This window comes from Clupea harengus, chromosome 20 (assembly GCF_900700415.2).
Source record: "Clupea harengus chromosome 20, Ch_v2.0.2, whole genome shotgun sequence".
Classification (NCBI taxonomy): domain Eukaryota; kingdom Metazoa; phylum Chordata; class Actinopteri; order Clupeiformes; family Clupeidae; genus Clupea; species Clupea harengus.
The window spans coordinates 4,590,886-4,609,334 of record NC_045171.1 but is presented as its reverse complement, the minus strand read 5'-3'; the positions used below and the strand labels follow the sequence as shown (position 1 = coordinate 4,609,334).

Sequence of the window (18,449 nt, the reverse complement as noted above, 5' to 3'; positions counted from 1 at the left end):
GCAGTGGTGAGGCACGGGAGCCAGGTGTATTTGATCCCAGAGATAGGTTAAGTGTTCTTTGAAATCAATACCAGCTTTGCACACGGCCAACAACTCGTGGCCCAAGAGATATTGACCCCACACCTTTTTTTGAACTGGCTAAACGGTTATGAAGGCTGTGGGATTCATACCCCTCCACCGCCCAGCGAGGTTAAGCATAGACAACGCAAACATCTACGCAAATCCAGTTGCCTCACGTTCAAGTGCTATATTAGCAAATCACAAAAGCACGTACGTACGTGCGTGTGTGTGTGTGTGTGTGTGTTTATCAGAGAGAGAGAAAGAGAGAGAGAGTGTGTTTGTGTGTGTGTGTGTGTGTTTATCAGAGAGAGAGAGAGAGTGTGTGTGTGTGTGTGTGTGTGTGTGTGTGTGTGAGTGGGCAAGATGCAATAAAATCCTCAAATGTGCAGCGATATAGCTGAAACGAACAGGGTTCCTAATGTGGGAGTCGTCACTATGCTACTACTACAGCACGTTTTCATTGAGAATGCATTGGGTTTAATCACACACGGCCTGATCAAAGAGAATAGAGACACTTTAATGAAATATTGAATGCATAATTAATGTTACAGTATATACAGTAGAATTTTAATTAAACATTTTAATTCTTATCAAGTAGACCGTAGATTGGCTTCTCAACCTATCCAAAAAGAGCTGCAGAGATATATGAAATAGCCTATCCATGTATAGACTATTAAAAGAAAGAAAAATACTGGGAGGGGGCATCTTGGGAACAGGCATCAGAAGGCACGCACGCCCCACCCTGTGTTGGGTTGAAAAAGCGAGGCCGCACTGGGTCGCGTAACTCACAATGCTTTTATGTGATACTTAATGTGGTGTTTTTATATATATATAAATTAATGCACGATATCCTAAATAGGCTATCTTTGAATTATGATTTCAAGAGGAAATAGAGACATAAATAACATTCTTTTTACAATATGCTAGGCGTTAAAATTGGACATGACAGGAAAAATGTTCACAGCTTTTGAAACAACTCTTTTGACTTTTCAACATCACATATCATAGAACAATAATTGTACGTTTTCTTTTATCCAAGAACTTTAACCACTATCCAGAAGCAATTGAACGTATTCTACTATAGTACGTCTTTAGTCTATATGGGTTTTGAGCAGGTCAAAAACATGGATCATATTTTCAACAGTTTTCTTTTTGAACCACTAGACTGGACATCCGTTGCATATGCTATAATGCCAACTGAGCACACCACAACACTGAAATAGCGTCATTTACAACATTTAAAGCTTACATCCACAACTTGCACTATATTATAAATATCTGTGTCTTGAAATTGGAAAACAAATTACTAATTGGGGTACATATACTGTAGCTTAGGTACTTGTTCGGGCCAGGAATGACTGCAAGGCTAACAGCCTAACTAATATCAGAATTAGGCTGATGACATATCTTCGTTACATTGTTTTAACGAGAAAGTGTCCACGCCACTGTGACACGTATACCAGCCGTTAACAATGCTCTTCTGGAAAGGTGAGCTAGTCGCAAAAGTCCTGTGTCCTTGATTGAAACTGTGGCTCGTCTGTGTACACGGGTATTGTGAAGGCTCGGGCCTATAATTGCTCCGCTGTATCAACAAAGGGTCCAAGAGGGACTGTGACCTATGCGTAGAGTAGTCCAAACTGCTGTCAAATGTGTGATGAAAACGTGACCTCAGAGACGTGTCGTTGCGAATCTCAGGGGAGAGGGACCCTTGCGAAGAGACAGGTGGTGGAGCTCGGGTCATGGAGGGAGGGGAGGACACGTCTTGCCGTTCTGTTGTAGGTGACCTGGCTTCGGCAAGGTGTTCCCCATCCTCCAAGCGCCCATCGTTGGCTTTGGATATGTAGGCCTTGCAATGGAGTTTCATATGTTTGCGTAGAGAGCTGGGATGAGTGTAACATTTCTCACATCCAATGACTTTGCAAGTGTAGGGCTTATCGCTGGAGTGCACGTGAGAGTGCTTCTTCCGGTCGCTGCTGTTTGCAAATCTCCGATTGCAGCCCTCATACTCGCATTTAAACGGTTTTTCACCTAAACGTGCAGAAGGGGGAGAAATGGCCGCTTGTTACGAGGGACATGTCTAGTTAGCCAAAGAACAGAGTGATTGACTTCTCTTGGGGAAATGAAAATGTGGTATTTTATGATCTATTAACATTTACATTTTATTCCCTTCAGTTCAGGTGCCTTCTGTGTAATGTAACCTGATTCATTTAATGTGTCTCTATCCTAGGCAGGATGGTATCCATTTTATCACGTTTGACTCTCCAATTCCTCCATCTTTATAACAAAATATTTTTTTTAGGGTGAAACTCACTGAAACTGACATATGTCATGTGTCAACGACATTGTAGAAGCCTATATAAGACACAGTTTTGCACGTGACAATGTAGTTAACACACACACACAGCAAATATTGGACTAATCGAGACACTTTCAGTGTAAACTAATCCAACAGAAACCCCAGCACTTTCAAAAACAGGGAAGGTATTTGATCGAGTAAATGTCATCGATAAATAACATAATGACATATTATTTATTTAGATTATCTGTCAGCATGAAATTTCAATTAAAACGGGACATGGTTGTGTTTTCCACTGTGCATATCCAGCAAATTAATTTGTCACTGCGTCAGATGTCGTGTATTAGATCTGTTTACATGTGTTCAGTGGGACCAAGTTATTTAAAACACTTTTAACAGTAAATATATATATACATATATATATATGTAAGATTTTGCTCATTAGGTTGATTTCTATTGCACTGTACTCGCTTAAGAATAACTGTGGTTCATTACTTCGGTTGACATGTATTCAGGTTGCAATTAAATATAGCCTACATTGAAAAGAATAATGGTGCCACATATTAAACGAATATTTGCTGTTTTGCAATGATTGAAATACTGAGATTTTCATAACTCGCAGTTTTAAAAAGGGAAAGTATGACGTGTGCACTTCGTAGCGTAGCTTATCTGGCTGCTGAGTTTGCAGCATGGGTCCTGCGCGAGCGCAGAGTAATAATCCTTCCTACTGAGGTTGCAACTGCGCGCCGCGTAAAAACTACGTCACAACTCTCCGGTGTCCCGGCAGTTATTTATTTATTTCTCGACATGAATGAGAATGAGAGGCACCCAAACAACTGGCCTAAAGAGTCACCTAGTTTTCTATGTGCTCATCAGCTGCTGTCGTTCCTACCACGGCTACTAACCCTGGTCCACGGCAACACACATAAGCCGCCACTCCAAATAATAATAACAACAATACTAATACTAAAACCACAACAATAGCAGAGATACAATAGTAGTAACAGTATTCATAACTTGCCTGAAATTTCAAGAACATTTTAAGTCATCTTAATATAAAGTGAAAGTGGCGGAGTGTCTTAATAAATCATTTTGGCAAAAATAAAATAGTTTTGCAGTGAGCAACGTTTTAAGGTATTATTTTAAGTCTCCAGGAAATAACAAAGCTCATAAAATGAATAGCCTCTTTGAATAAAAGTTGCAAACGATTTAAACAAACTGATTCTTGATTTGAGAGTGAATATAACAAGATGTTTGGTTAAAGAATGTCTATTTTTAGTCTTTAATGATTTACCAAGTACTAATCTTTCTTATCAACCATTACAAATATTATAGGTAATACCTTAATTAAAGAACGGTAAAAGCATGTCAAAAGAGTGGCTAATTATTTACCTACTGGAAAACAACACAGTAAAATAATAACTGTGTACATTTTTTTAATCGTTTTTTTGGTACTATTATTGTGTCTTCAACTGATAATATTAGTTATGGTATTGGCACCAACCTGTATGTGTTCTCTTGTGGATCTTCAAATTTTCTGATCTTGCGAAAACTTTTTCACATCCGTGGAAGGGGCAGGGGAAGGGCTTTTCCCCTGTGTGGACTCTTACATGGTTCACCAGCTTGTATTTGGCTTTAAAGGGCTTACTGTCCCGTGGACAGTTTTCCCAGAAGCAAACGTATTCGGTCTGTTCTGGTCCGCCAACATGCTCCACCGTGACATGGGTGACAAGTTCATACATGGTCCCAAAAGTCCTGGCACAGGGTTGTTTCCCGACCCCCTCTTGGCCGTCACTCCACTTGCACACCAGCTCGTGGTTGGGATTTTGCCTGGAGCACCTGAGGAAGGCGTCGCCTCCTCCTCCCCGCTGCACAGCCATGTTCAGCGGTTTGTAGAGACCCAGAAATTGGGTGACAAGTTGCTGGCCGTTGCCCCTCGGGCCGCTGATCGTTTGGCTGTAGGGGTGAGCCCTCGAGAGAATATCGCCGGGAAGTCCCAACATTACTTGGCTGCTGTAATCACGAGCAGTGTCGCAGGAGCCGTGGGCCTGATCGTGGTATGCGGAGAAAAAAGCGTGGCTTCTGCCATCCCTATAGCTGGGAAGGTCACGATACCTTCCAGTCGTGCCATGCTGGTTAGATCTTGGTGCCAGTTGATCTGTGACCGGTGGCATGCCTGGTCCTGACAGGTTTGTCCCAATAATAATACCCCTAGGACTGGGTTCTAACCGGTGGCTGGTGTATCCCGTGTCTGAAAGATGGGGAACCGAATGGTCAACATATGCACGGGCCCTCGTCTCAGGGTAGTCTCGCAGATTGTGCGAGGGGCAGAGTTTTAAGGAACTGCCGGTGGGGTGCCCCATGTGCTCCCCTGCCAAAGGTGGCAGCACCACGCTGGGTTCAGTATTGCTCTCCCCGGGGTTGACGCAAGAAAGAGGGCAGCCACTAAACCTCGACAGGCTTGTCATGTTTTGTTGTGAGTTTGGCTGAGTTTGCAAAATCAACCAACCTTTAAGTTCAAGATTTACCTAGAAACCTTGTCCCCATTTCCCCTGCTGAATATCATCATCTGCATGTGAAATTCTTGGCCGTGAACATCGCAGGCGCATGAATCAGACACAAGCTCGTTAAAGTTGGTGTGAGTCCCATGCCGTTCACTTTGCCCTCTTGATTTGTGGCAATAACCGTGGTAGTAAAAATGCTTCGAAGCAGGCCATGCTGCAATATAAAAGCACAGCAGGCAAAGCTGCTTTTAAAAACGGGCGCTTTGGGATTGGTTGGAATGTGCTATGATTGACAGCGACTGGGTTTGTTTTAAAAGGGACACGCAGGCGTTCACCGCAGGACTCCGTTTTCAAATATCGGAGAGAAAACGCTTTGATATGTGCCGCGTAGGCTATGTACTACCAAACATTGGTCTGCCTTTGACTTAAAGGAGTCTCATTACAACCAGCAAATATCCTAAAATCCAACATTCCAAAGTTGATGTGGTAGTATTTATGGATATGTTATAACAGTTCGACTACATTGTCCTTGGAACATCACCTGTTGGTTTCAATTTAATCAAAGACGACTCCGTTTTAGTGGGCTATTTTTCTTGCAAAAGAGCATTGAATAAAATCTGTATCTAATCTAATCGTCATTAGACGTAGTTTTCGCTGATTCGAGATGATATTGTGTTTTTTTATGGAGACCTCAAAAGTCTATATCTATTTCTATAATCTTAAAATGTTAATTTAAATTCAGCATATGTATTTTGCCACGAAAGCAATTGTCTGTCAAATTTTGGCATTTGGTGTCGCCCCCTCTTAAGTGGTGCCAACGCACTTCATTTTACGCGGTGCCGACTTCACCAACTGTTGGCAGATGCGGTCCAAAGGCAAATTGGAATAAAAACAAATTACAACCACTTCTGTGGTCAGTCAAGGTCATTTCTTACAGCAGTATTAATCTAGAAAACAGATTATGGCTTCGTCGAGACAAAAGTGATGTAGCCTAGCATTACATTTAAGGCTGTTAAACGTCGGATATGGCATGACTGGCTAATCAAAAAAACAATATATAACACAGACGTTCACCCATTTATCAGCGAATGCTGAGAATCATTGATGCAAAAAAAAAAAATGCTCAGGTTACCGGAGTAGGCAGTTTTTGAAATGTTATCGTTCCCACTGAACATGCTGGAGTTAGGCTCCAAACTTAAACGCCTTCGGGCGCCTTTCCCAGAGCCTTCTTAACACTACGTCATTAGTAATTTATAACTTAAGCTGTACCTCAACGTTTCGTGGTGTTTCCCAAAACACCCTTAGCTCAGGTATACCTTCTTATAGAGATACTTTCGTAGGGTTGGTCTGGACCACTCTTAGCTAAACATTAACACTTTTTTTTTTTTTAAATAAAACAAACACTTTAGAGCCTAAAATGTTGTGTCAGTGTCTAAAGGTAGGCCTATACATTGACTGCAATGTAAGGCAAAGATATGCGTTGCATTACATGGTGTGTTTCATGAAATACAAAGAAAAAAAATCGGTGTGAATTAATTAGCCGTTCATTTTTTATCTCTTACGAACACAAATGTATGAGCAACATCTATCCTACAGCAGTCCTTATTTGAGTGCATAGTATTTCTTGATGATGTCCTTTCTAAAAAATGATCACCTGCGCTCCAGTCTGAGTCATGCCCACTGTCTCACGCATGCTCAAACCTATGTGAATGACAATAATCGATTCCAGAAACATGGATTTAGCCTCTTAAGGTATACATAGGAAGGTTTCTCTTAGAATAACTACTGCGAGATGGTTCAGGAAACACTCGTAGAAAAAAAAAAAAACTTTACCCAGGTATACCTTTCGAATCTTCGTAAAAGGGAGCGACGTCGTAACTGCGAAACACACCCCTAGTTAATAATTCCACCCAGTAGCGTTTTTCAAGATAGAACGTTATCTTTTAATCTGAGGCCTCGGTTAAAAATATGATTAGTCTATTTATCTGTAAGTTTGGGATGAAAACTGAACCTGGAAATAGTCTAAGAACTCTAGTAAACTATGTTCATACAATGTTCTCTAACACATGTTAATGATTCCAGATGGCTGAGCATGCACTGTGATATGATTGTGTATTTTTCAGAGTGCCACTGACCTCAACCCTTAAGAGTCTGCTTTTTGGTGCAGTAGAAAAGAAATCTATATTCAGTTTATTTATATGATCTGAAGTGTATGGTAACCTACCGTCACAAAATTTTTTTATTAAGGGGTATCTTTTTTTGAAAATACACATGCAAGCACAGAAGGACACACAAGTTCACACAGGTGGCATATTGTTGAGTCCCCAGGTTATGTCAGTTTTCTTTTTTACCTGCATATTTATCAGAGCAAGTTCTCAGTCAAAGATACAATTATACACCTCTCTCCCCTGATGTTACTAATGGAACAATGTACTGTAAAAGCCATTTTCCTAAATTGTCAGATTTGTGGTAGGGGAGGGGTTTGAGTGAGAGTGAGAGACTAAAACAGACTGCAGTTTATTAAGTTGACAAAAGTGGAAATATTTCTTAGCCTCTCTGCCTTTCATAGGCTTGATACAACTTTAACAAATCAGAAGAAATTGTATTGATATGGAGGCAGGATATTTTCTTTACCACAGTACCGAGTACGCAGAAAAAGTTTAGATAAGAAATGATTGTTGATGCAGTGAGATTGTCTTTTCTCATTTCTAAAAAAAAAGAAAGTAGTGAAGCTTTTTTTTTTTACCTTTGTTCGAGGTTTTTATTTATTTCATGAGGTTCAACGTGAAAGACAACAATATAAAACTTAAAATACAACATTTGAATGAAACGCGGAGCAGTGTAAGGCAAAACCTCCCATGAGCAGATAAGGAACAGTAGCCAGCAACTACACCTAAAAAATGAACAGCCTAACATATAAATCACAGATATTCGAAATCATAGTCTACAAACTGAATGACATCCATAGTGGACAAGCAAAGACATTTTAATTATAATGCAACAGATAGATTTTTTTCAACAGCACTTACAAATACATGCTGCAGAAGAAGTTGCATATCGAAACAAATATTACCCAACATCACAAAAGAGACCATCGAAAACAACACAATTGCCACCTATTTAACCTACCTACCTTCCAAACTAAACGATCAATAAAAATTGTCATCTCATCGTCTTTTCTGTTTGAACAAAGACCATTAGTTATGTAATGTTAATGCACTGCAAAACATATGGGGAAAATACAGTAATGGACACAGGGTATGTGCACTGGAATGATAATAAAGGCAAGGTGACTGAAATCGCTCCTTGCCAAGTAATACTCTGTTGTAACAGCAGTGCACAGTGTGGTTCAATATTTAGTCAGGGTATTTCCACACAACCAACATTCTTCTTTCGTAAAATGGCGAAATGTGATAAAGTAAGGACAACATACACTGTGGTTCTGTTAGAGGGGGGGCTCTCTGATGTGTCCAAAACATGGACAGCGATACTATAAAATGCTAGGGACCAAAAATGAGCTATGATATCATATACGAGTGGAGCTGTTTTGATATCCAGAGTACAGCACATCTATATCATCAGCGGGTCAAAATAGTGTTCCGGGTCAAGCAACACTGCTAACTTGGCTAAATTTGTACCATAAGACCAAGAAGTGTAGCATTCATTTGTTTACGTGACAGCGCCCCTGTCCATTCTTCAACGAAGACAAAAGAGAAAAGTAGTAACATTAAAATGTGGCTTTACATTAAACTACAATGGGCTACAGAAACTATTCCGCAGAACATTGCACCGCTTCGAACTGGAGTCAAAATTGCAACCATCAGCCATCTCAAAGCACTGTTAACATAATCACAGATCCATATGTAGAGAGAAATACACCCCTTCTTACTTGATCCTGTATTATTATTTTGTGAATAAACACTTTATGCAGTGCATAGCATGTTCAATCTTCTCTTCCTCATGTTGAGTTGCCTGCAAAAAAGAAGAAGGAGATCTTGCAATGCAAATCATGCACTCAACATTTTTGCTTACGAGTTCAAATGTGATTACATACAATGACTAGATATACTGTAGTTTGTGTGTGTGTGTGTGTGTGTGTGTGTATGTGTGTTTTGCCTGTGTGTGTGTGCGCCATTGCATATGTGTGTGTATGACGAGTGAGTATGTGGCTAAGTGATTATGTCCATGATATTGCATGTGTGTGTGCGTGTGTGTCTTTTCCTGTATGTGTGTGTGTGTGTTTGTGTGTGGGGGATGCATGAGTCAGTGTGTGTGGGGTGGTGGGTAGATGTGGCGCAGAAGTGGCACAGAAGTGGCACACCGAAAGAATGAAAGTATGATAAATAAACAAACACAATCCGTAACTGTAACAGTCTGTAACTGATATATAGATGCTATTGTATCAACGACAAAATACCATTGAATCAGCGCTGAAGCTTGCATGGCTGCCCAGACTGGGCCATTTTGACACCAGCCTTGAAAACACTCACTGACTCACAATATCACTATCATTTGAAAACTCAAACCGTCAGCATCTGCCAAAGAACTCCAGACTCCAAACTGTTTAAACTATGCCCTTAAACATGACCATTGCCATGCAAAGGTGAACGCCTCACAGGTTGGTGTGATAATATAAGCACTACTGGCCTACATGACAGCTTAGGCATGCATGACTTACTGACACGAAAGAAGCTTACACTAAATCCTGAGAGGTATATATTAATGGCAGGTGCCTTGAAGAGAGCTATGTTGTCACTCTGGGCAAAACAATGCTGCAGAGGTCAACAAAACAAGACCCTGCCTTCAAAAGACAGCAAATATCATGTTCACATTCCAACTGACCCACTGGTCACAGATATCCACTGCAATCGTTTTTGAGACAATAGCCTTAGGAATGAGTGATTTCAGTGATGGAAAAGTTAGCTCAGATTTATGACAAAGTACGTTTTTCAATATGCGTTTTGTATGTTTGTTTCGCTGGAATTCTTAGGAGTAGAGGAACACCCTAAAAATCATACGTTTTCAACACTGCAGAGTTAAATGGCCGATTTTTTTGTATATATTTGAATGTACTGTTTTCACAAAATATAATGGGACAACAAGGACAACTGCTGCCAATTTAAAAACTACTTTTTAACATTACAAATCAACATCTAATTTGAAATCAAAACCAGATATTCAGGAAGCATTTTTCTCAATTGGCTCCTTTAATTAAGTATTGCAATAAGCCATTATATTTAACATGTAACACAGTTGAAATATGTCAGTGTCGACTGAAAAGTCTCCAGCCCTTCCTCTCAATTGGCGTGCCGTTTTCTCTGGACTCGCTATTCCCTGCCCCTCCGCTGCCGGTTGAGCCCGATCATTTCCTATGTCTGGAAATGATTGGGTTAACACTTGAGAGGAAAGTTTCTGTTGCACAGAACTTGGCGAGTGTACAGCTGCACACGAACCAGCGTGTAATGTCTACTGTTAGCACAAGGAGTTGTATTAAAACCATATAAGATAACGATTCAGATAGACGGATAAGGTGCACAACTCTAACAAGTGTCTAAGTCACTAAGTACTTGGTCACTAAATTCGTTACTACGTGAACGCGCCATTTAAGGTTGTATTTTCGGTTAAACGCCAGCTTACTTACATGTTTTGAGTAAAATACATTCTACTTACATCAAGCAAGGCAAAGATTAATATTTATATCGAGAAGAAGTATCGTGGATTACTTACACACAATGTATCAAGCAAGCTAGTTGAAGAATAAGGGAAAGTGGTTCTGTATTTTAGCGCAACATTAAGATGTGATACAGTGAGTCTCGTTTGATGTTAATATCAAGTGGTTCCTCGTAAGAGGTTTATGCGCATGCCCGGGACTCGTGGATCGTTTCAGAGCCCTCGGCACGATTTCTATCCACGTACATTAATCAGATATGGGGATACACAACATTAACTCAGATTATAAACCAAAATCACAGCATACACACACATATTGAATGTTTGTGTACGAGTACCGTAAGTAAGTAGTACACGTTTAGAGCTGATTCCTTGAAAACACGTTTGAGAGGACAATGTCTTATAGCAGATGAGAGGTTTGATCAAACTGTTCATGAATGTTATTTTTAAAACTATAAAAAGTGCTATGCTTATTTTGTGACTTTTAACACCCCAGATAAACAAGATTACGCAATTAGCACAGCCAGGTATGTGTAAAGTATGTCAGTCAATTTACCTTATAATAATAAGTCATTTGAAAATGTTTTAAAATACTGAAAGTAGCCTAAATTAAGAGCTACAAAGCAAATGGCGTATGCAAGGAAGAGATTCAAGGATTAGGGGAATGTTTTGTAAAGGTATAAATGAATGTAGTTTGCACCAAAAAATGTATTACCCAAATCTATAACCAAAACGAAACCTGGTAATTATTATGCTATAACAGGAGAATCCAGCAGTAAAGCCTCCTCATGAATACTAAAAGCGATAAATGATATTAGGGCAAATATTTAATATCTCGTGTTCATTTGTCGTATTATCTGTTAATTATTATTATTATTGCTATACTTTGCTATTGATGGGGAAATTATGTTTCTCCAGCCTTCTTGATTTCATTTTGAGGCACGTCATGAACGTCTTACTGAAGGTCCTGCAATGGTTTGGGGCCTTTACGAGTAGCATAGGTTGCAATTCACATAGAGCTAAAGGTAGAGACGTTTTTTCTGTGTTTGAGAAAATATTTGGAATGAAGAAGGAATTGATATGGATAACCTGTAGGAACCAAGTGTACAGAAGCAAAGGGTAACATTTACAGGACAAACCGTGTACTAGGTACTGACGAAGTGGTGCATTATACCGCAGGAATATACCATACTTTCCCCTCGTGCGCAACAGTTGCTGAAGACCATTTATTAATATTAATACTAAGACTTTTTAAAAGGTAAATACTGTAGATTAATACCCTGCAAACTTGGAACCCCAGAAAGATTTTATACGTGATGGTTGTAGGCCATCGTGTACACGCTTCTTGTGGTTAATTGTTTTATGGCTATATTCCCACTGTGAACACACCATATATAATAACCTAACCGCGCCCTTTGCTTTCAACAGCCTAATAAAATATCTCGAGGGAGAGCAGAGAAAAGTTAACAGCCCGTCACTTGTGAAAGTTCACAGAGGTCGCCATAAATTTCTGACTCAAAGGCAGCCCAACATATTTACCCATCAGACTTGTCCACTGCCTCATGGAGAGAATATATTTACCTCATGGTAAACGTGTGTGTGTGTGTGTGTGTGTGTGTGTTTGTGTGTGTGTGTGTGTGTGTGACAGAGAGAGAGAGGGCTTGCGTATGCCTGTGTTTGCGTGCTGTGTATGTCTGTTTTTCTCTTGTCCGTGTGTGTGTGTGAGAAAGAGAGAGAGAGACAGAGGGAGAGAGAGAGAGAGAGAGAGGGGGGAGAGGGAGGGAGGGAGGGAGTGAGAGAGAGAGAGAGAGACACATGGTCTTTAGGCTACAGCTATGATCTAGCTGTAAATCCAAGACGTGCATTTGCTTCAAAAGCCAGTTCTATGCCATTGATTGATGCATAAAATGTATCATTTTCTAATAAAACCACTATGTAACACGACAGTTTATTTTCAACGTAACGTAAGGCCTACACAAAAACAGTTTCTACAAATATGATTACCAGGTACAAACATATTCTACCCAAAGCACCCAGACAAATGTGTCAACAAAACTAGATCTTAGAAAATATTACTTGAAGACCCAAACTCACCTTAAAATGTATTTGCAATCTTTTATCGAAGGCTGTGCATGTAGCACAGAGGGCCAAGTGCAGGGCTGACGCCGAGTGAGGGACTGATTTGGAGATTTTTCTTTTTGAAATGTCTAAAATAAAAAATGTGAGCGCCTTCCTGAGACAGATTGGGGGTGGGGGGTATAGTGAAAAGGCTTGGTGTTATAAAGCGCCGCTTGAAGCACTCAGCGTCTCTGAACTTGATCAGATTGTATGCGTCCTGCAGCGAGTCAGCGGCAACCCTGTGAAACTTGCTCTATAGCATTATTTTTTTTGTGTGTGTGGAGGGGTGGGGGTGGGGGCTGGGGGGGCGGAGGTCGAAGAAAAAAATCTCACTATATTACAAGTACTGCCACTTTTCTTTCTGTCATTTATTCTTCTGTTCCACTCTCACACCCTGTAGCGCTTTGGAAGTCTTAGGAGCTCGGTCGGGACCGTTTATGAACTATATTGTAGGCTAATGTGAGTGGGATAACAATAATAATAACCGCAGGTTAATAATAGTCATAAAATCTGTTGCATATGGATTATTTATATAAGAACAGTGTACAATTACACATGCATAGATATATATATAGATAGATGGATAGATGTTGTTTTACACTCTCTGAAAAAAGATGTGGAGACTGCGCATTCACATTTGTCTAGCCTAGTTGTGTAGCTACACCTTATCGGACAATCCAAAACAAGCCGCATGTCACTCTTTTTGCTACTTACATTACTTCTAGTACACTGGAGATCATGGTGTAAAGTAAAGTTTAATTCCCAGTTAATCTCAAATTAAGTAAACTTTCACAAATGTACTTGACCCAAAAGTACATTTCTTAATAAACGGCATTTGTCAGGCCTATATTGCAACGATGAGGGAATATAACCTGCTACTTGTTTCATGAATGCAAAAAATAAAAGTATGTGTAACTTTCTACACAACTGTCGTGCCTCCAATAGGAAACAAATAAGGCTCACGTACAGAACTCAAGTAATGTCCCGTAGCCTCACCTGCAAATAATGCCTCGCTAACCAATCAAATTTAACCAATGAAACGAACTAACATTTCCAATCCTCAAATGTGCCAATCAACAGACATCTAGCCAATTAACTCCTTTCACTGCAGTCACGTGACGGAGAGTGCGCTGTGCTCTCATTGGCTATCGTAGAGCTGCCTCCCGAGTTCATTTATGTGCAAGGAGTGAGTGATTGACTTCATCAGTCCAAGGACATCATTCGGCTGGAAAGGGGGGGAAGTTTGATCCTGTTTCTCACGGATCACAGTTACGGGAGTTTCTCTCCCCCGCTCAACGAGCTCCAGGATTTTCTTCTTAACTTTTGAATTTTTCGTGTAGGTCTAGCTGAACAACGTTGTGTAGAGTAACAGATTTCGCAGACGCTATAACTGAGCTCCGCTAACACGGGGTTTCAATTGTATTTGCTCCCTTTTCGTTTCCTTTTGTCATTTGAGCCCAATGACTATGCTCCTTGACAGTGGTCCTCAATTCCCATCGCTAGGAGTTGGGGGGTTCGGAGCACCGAGGCACCATGAACTCGGGAACAGAGACCCGGGGCTGGGACTAAATCCCTTCGCTGATTCGTCCCATTCGGCCGCTTTCAAGCTCAGTCCGGTGACCCACGATATCGCATCTAGTCAGACGTCCGCTTTTACTCCGCAAGCTACTGGATATGCAGCCGCGCTGGGGCACCACCACGGCGGACAGGTGGGCTCCTACGGCGGTGGACCGTTCAATTCAACCCGAGACTTTCTCTTCAGAAACCGTGGAGGTGGCATCGGGGAGTCAGCAGCTACGAGTGCCCAGCATGGGATCTTTGCTGCTTCCGCGGGGAGTCTACATGGACCCCCAGGAATCTCTGACAACCCGGGACATCTGTTGTTTCCTGGGCTCCACGACCAGGCAGTAAGCCACACATCACCGAGCGGACATGTAGTTAACAGTCAAATGCATCTTGGTTTACGCGGGGACATTTTTGGAAGACCAGACCCGTACCGTCCCGTTGCGAGTCCTCGGACGGACCCTTACGGCACTGCTCAGCTGCATAACTACAACCACCCGATCAATATGAACATGGGGATGAATGTGCCGACACACCACGGCCCAGGGGCTTTCTTTAGATACATGAGGCAGCCTATAAAGCAAGAAATGTCCTGTAAATGGATTGACGAGAACCAGATGAACCGACCCAAAAAGACTTGCGAGAGGACTTTCAGTACCATGCATGAGATGGTAACGCATGTTTCCATGGAGCACGTTGGCGGCCCGGAGCAGAGTAACCACATTTGCTTCTGGGAGGATTGTCCCCGAGAAGGAAAATCTTTTAAGGCCAAATACAAACTCGTCAATCACATCCGCGTACACACTGGAGAGAAACCCTTCCCGTGTCCGTTCCCAGGCTGTGGGAAAATATTTGCCAGATCGGAAAATCTGAAAATTCATAAAAGAACTCATACAGGTAAAAAAAAAAAAACCGTCGAACAACATTCTCATATTATTTACTCCCAATGTACATTTTGTTCATGCCATGAATGAGTTAAACTAGCCGAAACAAGAGCAGAGCTAGTCTATTCAAGTAAAATGTTGAATACGTTAACTGTGTGAGAGAATACAAGGCCGCGTTTTCTTGTCTTCAGCTGAAGATTCTTGTACTTAAGCAAAGGTGCGAGACAAACAACTTTTGTGTAAATGCTGTATTTCCACACTCGATGGCGGTTTTTCTAAAGGCAATGAAAATGTAAATAGGTTGTTTCCTTAACGTTTCCTTAGATGTTATCTTGAATGTTGATCTGTTTGCGTTTGTGTAGCCTATAGTGCAGACACGAAAGAATAGCCCTGGTAATAGGTCCGCTTTATTTAGGCTGCATGAAGTTTAAATGTTCTTAATGGGTCTGTTAATGGTAGGCTAGGTTTTAGGAGATTGGGCATTTCAAAAAGTAACAAATGTTTGGTAAGTGTCAGCTTTCTGCAAGGAAGTTCATTGCTGAGTTTTGAACGGGAAATGTGTAGTACAAAATATCTCCAAAGCCACATATAGACTAGGCCTATTCCTTTTAAGAAAATACGAGTAAAACCCCTTGAATATTGAATGTGTGCCCATTATTCAACTAGAACTTCAACTGAAGAAAAAACACTGGGCTGTGTTTGGGAACATCAACATTGTTTGCAGTAGTCTATATGATGGTTTTTTTTTGGCAGGAGAGAAACCGTTCAAGTGTGAGTTCGATGGCTGCGACAGACGCTTCGCCAACAGTAGCGACAGGAAAAAGCACATGCACGTGCACACTTCTGACAAGCCCTACATCTGCAAAGTGTGCGACAAGTCCTACACACACCCCAGCTCTCTCAGGAAACACATGAAGGTAAACAAATCGACATTAATTCACATCATCAGTACACATCCTTAACCTAGTTTACCAGTCTCACATGTCTAGCATAAACGTGTTACATCTTTAGCACTTTAGCCACAGGTTTTTTTTGTCAGTAAAATGTGTGGCCAAGTCTTGCCTTGTAGCCCATTGCTAATTACCTATTCCTGAAGCTTTTGTTTTCAGCACATTTTCATAAGTGAAGATGCATTATAAGTAATAGTAGTGGACTGTATGTAATAGCATCTTTGGACTCTGGCTTGCTTCTGCGTAATGAAGGATGAAAGCAGCATAGCACAATAATTCATGTGGCAGTGTTTAAGTGATGGTAATATCAGTATTACATGCTACTGTTGTTAATTTTACAATGTTTATTATTAAAGGTACACGAGTCACAAGGCTCAGAGTCGTCTCCTGCAGCAAGTTCTGGATATGAGTCGTCCACACCCCCAGTTTTAGTCTCAGCGAACACAGAGGACCCCACGAAAACCCCCCCGTCTGCCGTGCACAACACATCTGCACACAACGATGGACTAGCGCCCAACTTTAATGAATGGTACGTTTGAAGTGACAAACAAGCTCTCTATATGGACCACAAGAGTAAGGAAACCTTCAAAACTATTCAAGGTGTACAAAATGGCATGGGAACAACATGGAGAGATAACAGTTTGCCAGCAGGCCTCGTCCTTTCTCAGGATTCGAAAAAATTGACTTTTATTCCGAGTTCGAAGAAACAAATCATAAATAAAATACTTTCTAAGAATAAATAAAATGTTTTTCACTTTTAGTTTTCAGGTTTCAGATAATTATTTTATTTTTCATTTTATGTATTTTCTCAAAATTTTATTTAAAAAATAAAAGGAAGAATATTTCACGGTGTTTTATATTAAGGTGAGAGTTCACTCTCACCTTTTAATTGATTGTTACAACTTCAAACAGTCTTAAGAAACGTGCCAAAGTCTTTGTCTTGAACTTGAACAAGAAAATAAATCATAAATAAGTATATAGCCTACTCGTGAATGTATTTCCTTGTTTGATGGGGTCGAATCTGTTGTCCACGTCCGTTTCAGGTGGAGAAGTGTGATGTTAGGTTACGATTGTTACATTTGAATATAACGTTGCCTTTTGTTAATAACGATGTAAATACATATCCATGATGCCATATTTATCAATTTGTAATTTAATTATCGGCGTAAGGTCCGAATCTTAAATGATATTTATGGAAATATTTTCTAACAAGACTGTACAGTTTTGGGTCATAACCAGTTTAACATTGAAGACAAAATCATTAACTCTAAAGCTCCAATTCTGCAACTGTATCTTTTTCACACAACAAATGTGTCTTATTTGGAGAAAAATATCAATTACATAAATATTATTGATTGACATTTGTTTATATAATGTTTTTACTTTACTGCCATTCTTTTTAGCTTGTGAGACCATTGACAAACATGTGAAGCATAAATTCTGTAGTTGATAAATTATATAAAGCACGTCTATCGACATGCTTATCATTTTGATCAAATTAACTACTTTTTATGTATTTACTTTAGCATCAGAGCGTAGAACTAATTTGTAAAAAGCAAAGCTTACCTACAAATTCCAAGGGCCCTTCAGCCACTTGCATTCATTCCTTGCATTATGATCAGATTCTCAGAAAAGCTGTACCAGATCATATAGTTTTCATTCATGAAGTGTAAACACGTGTGACAGTGTACAAACGACCATTTCTAAATTCTTTGGGACGAGCCCAACCATGAGTCCGTATCCATTTATTGATGGTTCCAGCAGCTACTGTCTTTGTGGATGCAAGTAGCTACGTGTTTAAATGTGTCCATTAACAATGAACTGTCACAACACAGTAATTTCAAAATAAAAGTTTTTTGTCTGTCAGCTTGCATTGTTTTAAATGTAGCTCTTCTGTGAATATTAGCGTGTTATTCGTTATGGAAACTGTGGTTGTTACATATAGAAGAGTCTTATTTGCTTGTTTTATGTGAATAACCTTTCAAGATGACCTGTTTGTGCGATCACAACTTTAGTCTGAAGAGTACTAGATATATGTTTCATGAGGGGAAATATGTTTGATGGCACAAAGAGTTACAGCATTGCATTGTAACCTATTTTTAAGAATTGAAACTTATGCATATACAAATATATTGTGCTTATGAGACGATTTCAGAACACCAGCACTACTTTTAAAAAGAAAATGTTAACAGCACCTCGTAAGCAACAATGATATATTAAATATGTTTATTTAAATAATTTAATGAATATATGTTTTATAAACTATTTTCTATACATTAATTTAAAAGAACTACGTTTTTTATTTCAAATCACCCTCATACTGTAACCTAGGCCCTGATGTCAGACTGAATTTCTGATGTATAAGCGCAGCTAGATTGTGATGTTGTAACTTTTTCTGGGGAAA

The 18,449-nt window shown here is 40.1% G+C and overlaps 2 protein-coding genes across 4 annotated transcripts in view; one reads left to right on the top strand and one right to left on the bottom strand.

Annotated features, from left to right (window-relative positions):
• Positions 1–556: 556 nt before the first annotated feature.
• Positions 557–18,449, bottom strand: part of zic6 (zic family member 6) — a 64,909-nt gene continuing 47,016 nt past the window's right edge. For all 3 annotated transcript variants that reach the window (XM_031586775.2, XM_031586777.1, XM_031586776.2), the window contains 2 exons: positions 3,861–8,832; positions 557–2,088 (listed from right to left, as the gene is read on the bottom strand). In XM_031586775.2, coding sequence (XP_031442635.1) covers positions 1,451–2,088; positions 3,861–4,824 — 1,602 coding nt within the window. In that variant the 5' untranslated portion in view covers positions 4,825–8,832 and the 3' untranslated portion in view covers positions 557–1,450. The remainder of the gene's footprint in view (positions 2,089–3,860; positions 8,833–18,449) is intronic.
• Positions 12,949–18,325, top strand: zic3 (zic family member 3 heterotaxy 1 (odd-paired homolog, Drosophila)). Its single transcript, XM_012840694.3, has 3 exons — positions 12,949–15,108; positions 15,849–16,012; positions 16,402–18,325. Exons 1-3 carry the CDS (start codon positions 14,109–14,111, stop codon positions 16,582–16,584), a joined length of 1,347 nt encoding a protein of 448 aa, XP_012696148.1. The 5' UTR covers positions 12,949–14,108; the 3' UTR covers positions 16,585–18,325.